The sequence below is a fragment of the Impatiens glandulifera genome, chromosome 2, assembly GCF_907164915.1.
Source record: "Impatiens glandulifera chromosome 2, dImpGla2.1, whole genome shotgun sequence".
Taxonomy (NCBI): domain Eukaryota; kingdom Viridiplantae; phylum Streptophyta; class Magnoliopsida; order Ericales; family Balsaminaceae; genus Impatiens; species Impatiens glandulifera.
The window spans coordinates 52,008,035-52,020,011 of record NC_061863.1 but is presented as its reverse complement, the minus strand read 5'-3'; the positions used below and the strand labels follow the sequence as shown (position 1 = coordinate 52,020,011).

General features: G+C 26.1%; 2 protein-coding genes across 2 annotated transcripts; one reads left to right on the top strand and one right to left on the bottom strand.

Annotated features, from left to right (window-relative positions):
- Positions 1–400: 400 nt before the first annotated feature.
- On the top strand, positions 401–2,321 carry LOC124927016 (ras-related protein RABA5a-like). Its single transcript, XM_047467351.1, has 3 exons — positions 401–552; positions 693–1,334; positions 1,697–2,321. Exons 2-3 carry the CDS (start codon positions 1,004–1,006, stop codon positions 2,023–2,025), a joined length of 660 nt encoding a protein of 219 aa, XP_047323307.1. The 5' UTR covers positions 401–552; positions 693–1,003; the 3' UTR covers positions 2,026–2,321.
- Positions 2,322–6,621: 4,300 nt separating this feature from the next.
- LOC124927015 (myb-related protein 308-like) lies at positions 6,622–7,456 on the bottom strand. The gene is made up of 2 exons (XM_047467350.1): positions 7,291–7,456; positions 6,622–7,212 (listed from the first exon to the last, which is right to left on the bottom strand). Exons 1-2 carry the CDS (start codon positions 7,421–7,423, stop codon positions 6,623–6,625), a joined length of 723 nt encoding a protein of 240 aa, XP_047323306.1. The 5' UTR covers positions 7,424–7,456; the 3' UTR covers position 6,622.
- Positions 7,457–11,977: the final 4,521 nt, after the last annotated feature.

The following is an 11,977-nucleotide window of genomic DNA, read 5'->3' as shown; positions in this document are numbered from 1 at the left end:
TATCATATTTTAGTGAATTGAAAGTTTTGACTATCAATTTTTTAAAATTCGAGAGTCAAAACCCTTAATTCGGTAAATTTTGATAGTTAAATCAATGACATTGATCTTCTATTTATTTATAAATGTCAGGTTGATAATAAGTTAACGATGTTTAAAAGTGTTAAAGACAAAACTAAATTTTTTATAACTTTAACCATAAAAAATCTTAAGCCACGAGATTTCAAAAGAAAAAGTCTAAATTTCAATTTACTTTCGATTCATAAATTTTGTATGAAAAGAATCAAAGTTACTAATATTTTTGGTTGAAAAGTAGAAGTGTAGGGGAAATGATAATATTATTTGAAAGTTGAGGGATGTAATTTGTGTTTGAATAGCGTGAGAAAATCGTGAGACGTGATGGTCAATACGACGACTCTTTCCTCTCCCTTTCCTTACATCGCGATCCATCTTCTCCTCCCCTGTTCAGCCCTAAATCCACGTCGACACAAACGGAGAGCGACTGTTATTCTTCATCAACTCAGACGGATCGATCATCAACAAAAAGACGATGAGGTAACTTGTTGTCTTCCTTTTTGCCAATATCCAACACTGTTAATCATCATCATCAATCTGCATCATCTCTTTTAAGAATTAAACACTGCCAGTTATTGGGTTTTAAGTATACATGTCAATAATTTGTGGGTGATCTGCAGCTTTCAGTGAATTTCTTTGCAACATATATAAATTTTGATCAAAAGGGATCATCTTTTCTCACATTGCAAAGGGAGAAACAGCACAATCCGAAGTTTATTCATCCTATCAAGGTGTTTTATTATGGTCTGGCATTATCTTACATTTCAGAGACTGTTGAATGAAGCTCAACCCTTTATTCTCACCTGAAAAGAGAGATTGATTGATTACCTGTAGAAGAAGAAGAAGAAAAGATGATGGTTGGCTCTTTATAGAACTGGAAGGAAACTTGTCATAACAGATAACAGTGTTGTTTTATTCTATATCGACTGAAATGGCATTATCGGAACAAACTGAGGATTATCTTTTCAAGATTGTCTTGCTCGGTGATTCAGCTGTTGGAAAATCAAATTTACTTGCTAGATTTGCAAGAGGTGAATTTTACCCCAATTCAAAATCAACAATTGGGGTGGAGTTTCAGACTCAAACAATGAGTATAAATGGGAAGGAAGTTAAGGCACAGATCTGGGACACTGCTGGTCAGGAACGGTTCAGGGCTGTCACGTCTGCATATTATAGAGGCGCAGTTGGTGCTCTTCTGGTATATGATATTAGCCGACGACGAACATTCGATAGCATTGGCAGATGGCTCAATGAGCTTCAGAGTATGTATTGCCCAATCTCTTTTCTTCTAGTTTTTATATGCCCGAGCTTTCATTTTGTTTCCCTTTTTCCATTGATTGTGGCCATAGTCTTAAATTTTGGTAATAAACCCACCTAGGACCACTCCAGTGGGGTAAGAAAATCGAACGGGGTAAGAAAATCGAACGTAAGAGGTTGAGATCTCAAGTTCGACACCAAAAGCACCTGGTCTCAATTAGTTTTGGGTGTTCTCTGCTTATTAGAATGAGGGCATTTTTCCAAAGGTCTTTATATATGATAATAAAACCACTTGGTAAGTTGAGTATTTTTGTGGTCTAGTAATAGTAATAATAAACTTGTATTTTCTTGAATGGAAAACAACCAGTTCACTCTGACATGAATGTGGTCACGATACTCGTCGGTAACAAGTCGGATCTTAAAGATGTGAGAGAGGTGACCACAGCTGAAGGGAAGTCATTGGCAGAAGCAAAAAGCTTGTTTTTCATTGAAACATCAGCCCTTCATTCCTCAAATGTAACTGCAGCTTTCCAGACAGTTGTAAAAGAGATTTACAATATTTTGAGTCGAAAAGTGATCCAGTCGCAAGAGCTCAAGAAGCAAGACCTTTCATGGACAGGGAATGGAGGGACAGTAATCTTGAAGGGGGAAAACGGGGAGGAAGAAGCGCCTAAAACCGGTGGGTGCTGTTCTTAGACATATATATATATATATATATATATATATATCATATGGATTGGGAAAGAAACACTTTTCTTTCCTCCTTCAATGTAATAGAAGATCTTGCCACTGTAAAATGTCAAATGGATGGGAGCCTCTTTGGCCTTGTATTTTTTTGAATTCATTTTTGTTGAATTTATTATTTCATGGATGTTTGTAGAAACTGGAGTAGAAATTGTACATGACTGGAGGAATGGTCTTTGTAATTGCATCCTTGTTTGTTACAACATTGTGTTGTTTGGTTGAAATAACAGTCAAGATTGAGAAACAAATACTTTTATATTTGCTTGAAATATTAAATAATATGATTGATTAAGTTCATAATAAACCTGTTAGCAATATTAATGTTTTCATCCTTTTACTTACACTGAAATTGACAAGTATATATCTAAATTCACAATATTTAGTAATTTGCTCAATTTTTTTTTTCAAGAATTTATTTTCTTGTAAATTTTGTCCAATATGTTCATTTTTTTCCTCAATGGACTGAAGTGTGTAAAATGTTATTATTTGTTCTATATTTTATCTAAAACAACATTTTCTTGTTGGGACACAATTATTATATTATTATTTTTAAACCAAAATATATGGATTTTATTTTTTTACTATAATTTAATTACTGTTTATTTATCTTATGTTGCATTATTTTTTTGGAACGTGGACTTCATTTTTTTTGTTATTGTAAATTCTTTGTGTATATAAAAAGGTGAGAAGCTGCAAACTTTGATTTTAAAAATAAGGAAAAAGTTGTAAATTCAGATGTATAAATTTATGTAATTAACTCATTAATATCTTATTAATTAAAAAATAACTCATTTTCATTTATGAAATATTTCATTTAACTTCTTATATAATATATTGTTAATATTTATTTTTTCTCTCATTTAAAAAAAAAAATATTTATTCAATCATCTTTTAGCCATCAATCAATACAATTTTAAAAATCTCTTATTTAAAGGTCCAAGAATAATGTAAATATTTATTTATATAATTAAATAGAGATTGAAATGAGTCATTCTTTTTCTAATTTAGAGAGTAAAAAGAAAAAAAAAAAATATAACTTAAAATATTTTGTAAATATATATTGATTTAAAACAGTTAATATATATATAATTTTTAGAGAAAAAAACTAGTTTATAATGTATAGTTGTATATTAACTTCTAAATAAAAAAAATATCTATGTAAAATTAATTAATTTAGTCTCTCATCAATATTAATATTTTTTCCCTCTTCTTTTTTTCTTATTTATTTATTTTTATTAAAATTTATTTATAATTTCTTTTTTATAAATAAAGTCTTATCTTCATGATAAAATGTATAATTTTACATTTCTAAATTATTTAAATCAATTTAAATTTTAAATATTATTCAAAATATTTCATAATAATGAATAAAATAATATGTACTATACAAATTTTGTCTAAATTGATTTTTTTCTTTCTAATTAGTTCAAATATTTATATTATAATATTTTGAAATATATATTTATATATATATATATATATATATATATATATATTACATTATTAAACTTTTTTCTTTTACTTTTTTACAAATTGATTAATTTCTATTAATTATTATTATTTTTTTTACCTCCTAACAAAATTATCTACTTTAAAATTGCAAACTCTGTTAACTGATAAAAAAAAATATAATAAATAAATAAAATTATTATGATAGAAGTTGACGTCTAAATAAGTATGATTTTTTTCAAAAAAAAGGGTTAAATAATAACATATTTGAAAATTAAATTTATTAATATATATAATTAAGATTTATTCTAGAATATTATTTAGAAAGGTATATTTAAAAATTTTTAAATTTTAAATAAATTTGAGAAAGAATGATATATATAACTCTTTAAAATTATGATATAAAAGGCTAAATTAACTTCTTCTTTTTTTATACAGTTGTTTTTATAGTTTATTCTAAAAAATGTTATACAAATACTAAATACTATTAGATTAGTGCATTCTCATTTTCTGTTTCATTTGTTTTCTCACCTTTTATCTTTCTTTTTACAGTAATGATATGATGTCACTTATTTTTTCTTCATTCATTTTCTCAATTTTCCTTCCCATATCACTCCTCTTCTTTATTATTATTATTATTATTATTATAAAATTAATGTATTTTAAAATTATATCACTTAGAGAATTAGAGATTATACTAGTAACTAGCTTACCTCGTAAAGTTAATTCGGTTTTAATAATATGATACAATATTTGAACATATTTTTTATATTTATTTTTATTTTAGTAAGAAGAAATGAACAGTTTGAAAAGTTGAAATAATAATAGTTAATTGTACTTGTTTAGAAACATTTTAAAATCTAGAGAAAGTTGTGTGTGAGTTGTACTGAAAATGGATAAATAGTTTTGAATATATTTTTAATTACGATTTTACATAAATAATTTAGTTGGATGAAATATAAATATATTTTTTAATTTAAATATATTGGGCTTATTTTAGGCCATCTTCAACCGACCGACAAATGCAAACGCATCACCAAATCTGTTTCAACCGGCTGTAAAACGCAATTCCATAAGAGAATTCATACTCTCTAAAATATATATATATATATATATATAATATATATATATATGCAGTATAACTGTTCATTACACCATTTTTCTAAAATAGCTCTTGTATATTTTTTTTAATAACTTTTAATTTCTATACATATAAATTAATCTTTTATCTTATATTTTTTACTTTTAAGATAGAAAATTATAATATTTTTTAAATGTATAATTAAATTATTAAATTTATTATACTTAAAATTTTATTTAATATATTTTATTTTTTTTATGCTTGTTTATTAAAATTTTATTGTTTATGAATTATTGATATATACTTAATTTTATTTTAATATTATTAAATGAATAAGAAAAGATTAAGATTAAATATGTAAAGTTAATAAATATATAAATAATATTAATAAGGTTAAAAAGTTTGTATAAAAAATTAATATTCTAAGAATATTTTTTTAGAGTTTGAAAATGAGTTTTTTAGTTGGAGATGAATTACTGTTTGATGTGACGTTTACTGCATTTTGGGTTTGAGAATGAGTTTGTAACCTAAAATTTAATAACGTCACATCAAACAGTAATTCATCTTTAACCAAAAAAACATATTTCCAAACCAAAAAGAATATTCTTAGAATATTTCTTTATAAGAATATATATTTAAATAAGCAAATATATGATATAAAAACAAATATTATTAATAAAAATAGATATAAAATAAATTAGATAAAATTTAAGTATAATAAATTTAATGATTTAATTATATATTTAAAAAATATTATAATTTTTTATCTTAAAAGTAAAAAAATATAAGTTAAAGTATTAATTTATATGTAAAAAAATTAAAAGTTAAAAAAAATAAAATAAGTGTAAAGCCCATTTTTCAAATGATAATGAACCTTCTATACGCATATTTGTGTCTGGACTGAAGAGAGAAGACAAATTCGCATGGGTTGTAGGAGAAAAAGGCACACATAATGAGTTATGCATGTCGGTTGAAGTTGATCTTAGAGATGGTCTTATGAATCATATTTTTTATATTTGTTAAATTTTTAGTTACATTAATTAATTGGTTAGGTTTAAAAAAAATATAATCATAATCAAATATTATTTTATCAATTTTCTTATTAATCATATCATTTAATTTATTAATTAAAATATTAAAATATATTATATTTTTAATTCTTTTATCAAAAATCTAATTTTTTTATAACTAGTTTGTTAATATTTTTAAATAAATTAAAATTTATTTAAATAACTTCGATAGAAAAAATTAATTTTCAAATGTTGTCGTTTAGGTTGGATACATAGGACATATTCTGAATTTCCAAACAAAATTAATTAATATAAAGGGTCCATTGATGGGGGCCAATGGAACATGACATCATTTCTTTAAATAAATAAAAAATGTATGAATCTACCAGAAGGAGAACTGGAACTGGTCACGAGTTCAACTAACAAAATCCTCCATGAAATTGGAACATTTAATAGTTTATTTTTATTAATAAAATTTGCAACCTTTTGTTTTCAAATCAATGCAATATGAGATTAGGATGAAATTTACAATTTATTTTATTTTTCAAAAAATTAAAATTTGTTTTTGTAGTTTAACATTTTTATAAAATTTCATAAACAGACTTGCAAATTTATTTATTTAATGTAAAAAATTAACGTAATCCAATAATTTTAACCTCCATCTCAATTTTAATTAAAAAAAATAATCCATACCATAGAATAAAAGATCAACTATAAGGGAGTTGATCATCAATGAGCTAGGTAATATATTCACCCACTCATCTAATTTTAATATTGAGTTAAACTATTTTAACTTATAAATTATTATAACTGAATAATTTTAAAATAATAATACATAATACAAACTTAAAAACAATATCATATTAATTCATTTATTTCAAAAATAAATTTACAAATATTATTATGTTATAATTTTATGCATTAATTTATTTGATAAGAAGCAAATTTACATGTAATTGAAACTCCTTATAATTCATATTTATATAATTGAGCAAACATATACAAATAATCATGCATGCATCTTCTTCCCGTCATCTGTTAATTGTAGCAGTTGTAGATATTCATCGTATATTTTTTCCAACGAACCTTGATTAGTCGATGTCGTGAGATCAGGCTCGTGAACACCAATGAAAAAATTATCAACAAATGTGTAGGATCCGTTTTCTTTAGCCGGACTAAACCCGTCATTTTGGGCCATTGAGAAGGAATTGACCCGGATAGGTTTTGGGACGTCATGGGCTTTATGTATCTCGGCCAAACTTGTCGTCTCTTTCTTATTCTTCTTCCTTTTCATTGTCTTACCTTTCTGAGATGAACTCTTGTCTTTCACTTTATCATGATCGTTCACCTTCTTATGTGTAATTGGATCAATGCCTATTTCCCTAAGTTTCTTACTTAAATGTGTGTTCCAATAATTTTTTATCTCGTTATCAGTTCGACCCGGAAGTCGTCCAGCTATGAGTGACCATCGGTTACCTAATAGTGCGTGCATTTTGAGGATGATGTCCTCCTCGTCGGGCGCGATATTCCCTCTCTTGATGTCTGGTCTCAAATAATTCATCCACCTTAACCTACAACTCTTTCCGCATCTTAGTAATCCTACAAAACATATTTAAACGGAAACCAACTAAGTTTTTATTTTATTTTTTCAAATGAGAGAAAAAATGAAAGGGTTACCTGCTTTGTTAGGTAAGGATCGCCAATTGCCTTCACCATGGAGTTGTATGTAATTGGTTAGCAATGTGTCTTCATATATGGTCCATTGACCTCTATGCAAACCCACCTTCGCACAACAAGGAGCCCTTCCCATTCTTCTCTCTAGGGTTTGCTGAAAAATGGGGAATTAGATGATGCCCTTATTATATAAGCTTCTTAAGATCTTCCACACATATATATATATATGGTCCAAAGGAGGAACTTAACTTTCTTTGTCCATAAGCTAAGTGAATGAATATTGGAGATAATTAATTTGAGATGATAAGTTAGTACATTTCAAGAAATTAACTTTTTTCTTAAAAAAATAAAATAAAATAGAACAAAGAACTTTCTTGTAACTATATTAATCTAATTAGTAACATTCATAATTACGAGTGATTTATTTTTATTGAATTTTAAGAAGATAATATGATCCTTAGTCATAATCTCACATTTCAACATAAAGGCATTTTTTTGTTGTAGTGATTGAGTTTTACCTTTAATTCTTAAATAAAAAATAAATTTAGAGTTATTATCATTAAACAATTAGACCTTGTTTGATCTTGGGTATTTTTAGGATTTTTTTATAGGTTATTTGGGATTTTTAGATGAATTGTTAAAATATTTTATATTTAAAATAAATTTTAAATAAAAATATTTTAATATTTTAATTAGGAAGGGAGTGATTTGATAGTTAAAATATGATATAAAGGTTTTAGAAAAACTTTTAAAAAACCTAATATCAAAATTGACTCTAACATAATTTTTTTTTTAAATTAATGAAAAATGTATTTGTTAATTTTGTAAACATTACTTACATTATAATGTAGATATCAATACTGACAATACATTTCTACTTAATTTTAAAATTGACGGAATTAAATAAATATCATAATAACAAATAATTTTAAAATATCAATAATAATACAAGTAGGGTGTGAAAGTTAAGTATATTCATCTTTTATTTTTTAAATTTATTAAATAATTATCCTAAAGTATCTTATAATATTAAAATAATAATAATTTAAAAAAAATTAAAAAAAAATTTAATTAATTTATAATATTTTGATTGTCTTTCCTTTTGAGAATAAGACAGCAATGGTTGACATCATATTCAAACTGTTAAATCAATCAAATCACAAAATATAAAATTGGTTGGATTTTGATTTATTTAAATCTAAAGAAATCAAACCTAATTTTATCGTACTCTTAATAATTAAATCACTCGATTAATTAATCTAAATATTAATATATATTTTATTTAAAATTATTATTATATATTTTATGTATATATCAATACTTACTTTTAAGTTATTTAAAAAAAAATTATCTCTCAATATTATTGAAATAACCCTTGCCAAACCAGCCTTTAATAGAGAAAAATAATTATTTAACTATTAGGTTTTGATTGAAATTTTTTAAAAAGTCTATAAGACAAAATAATAAGATTGTTAATGATTTTAAAGATGTGATAATTATATTTGATAAAAATACTTAAAGGGTATTAATATATATAAATACAATAAAAAATAAAAATTTAAAATAAAATATATTTTAGTATTTTTGATTAAAAAAATGAGTGATTTGATTTTTAAGAAATAATTAATTAAAAATTTTATTTTATTTTAATTTTTAAAATAACCAAAAAAACAATACCTTATAGCATTTAACGAACCTTCCTTCTATCTGCCCTTCAAGTCCCACATTTTACATCTTTTATCATTATTTTTTCAAACGATTAGAGGTTGGAACGAACAATCTAAATTTAGCTTTGAATTTGACACCTTATTTTTTTTATTAATTATTAATTAAATACAATAATATTATTATTTTTAAAAGTATGAGATGCATATAAATTTGATAAATAATAATTTTTATATCAAGTATATCACTTACATAATTATGTGTTTATGTATTTGATAATCATAATAATTAAACTTTATTTTTGTCGGGTGTATTTGTTAATTATGAAAATAGAATTGGGGAGTTTAATTTTAAATTTTGGTAGAATATTTAAAATTAAAAATGGAAATAAATTCTAATAGAATTTAAATCAAATGTAATTATATAATTCTTAATTCTACTTTTTAGCTCAAATTTTTTAATATTATTTTTTTAATGAATTTTTAAACAAAATATCTTATTATTCTATCATTCACAACCCGATTAAGGTGTTCGATCAATACTATATTTATTTTTTCATTTAGGAGGTTAAAATGTCGAACTAATATAGATTTTAATTTTAGTAATTTAACGTTTTGAATATATATATATATATATATATATTTAGAAAGTTAACATGTCGAATATATAATATAATGATAAATTTATGTATTAATATATTGTTTGGATTTTTTAAAAGTGAAACCAAACATGCCTTAGGACCGGAGTCCTAAGGCTAGGGTTCGTTTTTGTCGGTCAAGGTTCGGAGATCCTCGGTCTGGGTTTGAGAGCTCTCGGTCTGAGTGTCGGAGTCTCTCGATCAGGAGGCTAAAGATCTCGGTCCTTGGCTGATAAGATTACCGGTCTAGGTAAAAATACCTATCGGTCCTAGACTAGCCTAGGGCTAGTTTCTCGGGCGAGGTGTATAAACCTCTCGGTCCGGGACTAGCTCTAGGCTAAGTTCCTCAGTCCTAGGCTCGGGAGCTCTCGATCCCAAGGTTAGGCCACTTGGTCCTTGGTCTCGGGAATCTTGGGCTCAAACCTCTTGGTCCTAAGGTTAGACCTCTCGGTACTAGGTCTCAAGAGTCTCGGTCCCGTGTTCAAACCTCTCAGTCCTATGGTTAGACCTCTTGGTCCTGGGTCTCAAGAGTTTCGGTCTTAGACTCAGACCTCTCAGTACTAGGTGAGAATCCTCGGTCGAATCTCTCATTCCTAACTCAAGAACATCGGTCCTAGGTCTTGGTTTTAACTCAAGAATATCAGTCCTAGGTCTCGGTCCTAACTCAAGAACATCGGTCCTAAGTCTCGGTCTTAACTCAATTTTCTCGGTCCTTGGTTTCGGTCCAAACTGATTATCCTCGTCGGATCTTTCGGTCTTAGGCTCACAAGCCTCGGTCCTCAAGAACACCAAGTGCATATTTTTTAATTCATTTTTCAGTTTTGATTATTTGATCTAAGAGATTGGGTAACTTCGCAAAGCTACCAAGAATATGTTGATCATCTTTCAAAGCATCAATCGACTTGGATGATGATCAATTTGTTAAAAATAATTTATGATCAAAAATAGGATTTTTGATTTTAAGGTTGTTTTGAAGTCTAAGGAGTTATCAAATAGCTTCCTTATACTACATATATTTGATTGGTACTGTAGAATTATCTTAAAAGAAAATAATTTCAAAAATGAAATTCCAAGAATAGAATGTTATTAGTAGCAAATCAATGAGAATAATTGATTTGCTACTTAATTAAATATTTGTTGCTGATTGTCAAATCAATTATAATTGATTTGATTTGATTTTTATTTTATTGATATTTTATTTTTTGTTATGTAATTTTCAATATTTAAGAACTATACTTCTCATGTAATAAAAAAAGAAAAAACAAATAATAAAATATTATTTATCCTCTTTCAAAGCCTTTTCACTGCCATCTAGTGATACTCCGGTGTTTCATGTCAACTCGCTATCATAAAATTCCAGTGAAACTTCGACAATTCAAAGCCTTTTCACTACCATTTCATCCCATCGGGAACACCCTCTTAAATCTCTGCTCAAGGCTCTATTGCACCCTTCTATGTTACATCCCGGAATCAGGTGACTGACATACTCACCAACGCGATTCGAGGAAGTATGTGGCAAGTTGGCAGTCTCAACATCAACTACCTAAGTGTAGAATTATCTTGAAAAAAACAATTGCAATAATAGAAATTTCAAGAATGAAATGTTATCAATAGCAAATCAATAAGAATAATTGATTTTCTACTTGATTGAAGATTTGTTGTTGATTGTCAAATCAATAATAATTGATTTGAATTTTATTTTATTTATAGATTTTATTTTTATTGATATTTTATTTTATTTTTTGATAGGTAATTTTCAATATTTAAGCAATAGACTTCTCATGTAATCAAAAAAGAAAAAAACAAACAATAAAATATTATTTTCCCTCTCTCAAAATTTTACAGGTACCAAAACAAGAACACTTCCTGTTCGTTTTGACCAAATCAAGAACTCAAAAATTTTATTTATTTTGAAAATTGATTTTGATTAAACATGATAGGGATGGATCAAACATGATCCAAATAGTTGTCCAACATCATTACAATAATGTTGGGAAGGATTTTAGGCTGTGATTCTATAAAATTAACCCATTAACAGCAAATCCATTTTTTTGATTTTTGAAATTCAAATTTGAATTTTTGTTATTTAGATCGATTGATCGATTCTATCATATCTATATAATTTCTAAATGATCATAGGATCAATATTCAACCATAAAACTACGTGAACATCAAACCTACAAGCTTCTGTAATTTGAAATATTAAAATTTCAATTTCAAAATATAAATATGAATTAGAGGATGATTGGAACTTTATCAAGGATTGGTAAACACTTTTTGATCCTTAGGGAAACTTTCGAGATGCTCAGATCCAAGCTTCAAAGCCTCAAACAGATAATTCGAAAAATCCGAAAGCTTTGAAGCTTTAATGGAGAATTTTGATTTTCT

What these genes read in the sequence shown, in the direction of transcription:
- LOC124927015 (XM_047467350.1), bottom strand. Translation starts at nt 7,423, where the DNA reads ATGGGAAGGGCTCCTTGTTGTGCGAAGGTGGGTTTGCATAGAGGTCAA. An exon ending in ATCCTTACCTAACAAAGCAG is followed by an intron (nt 7,213 to 7,290) that starts GTAACCCTTTCA and finishes TATGTTTTGTAG; the next exon opens with GATTACTAAGATGCGGAAAG.
- LOC124927016 (XM_047467351.1), top strand. Translation starts at nt 1,004, where the DNA reads ATGGCATTATCGGAACAAACTGAGGATTATCTTTTCAAGATTGTCTTG. An exon ending in ATGGCTCAATGAGCTTCAGA is followed by an intron (nt 1,335 to 1,696) that starts GTATGTATTGCC and finishes GAAAACAACCAG; the next exon opens with TTCACTCTGACATGAATGTG.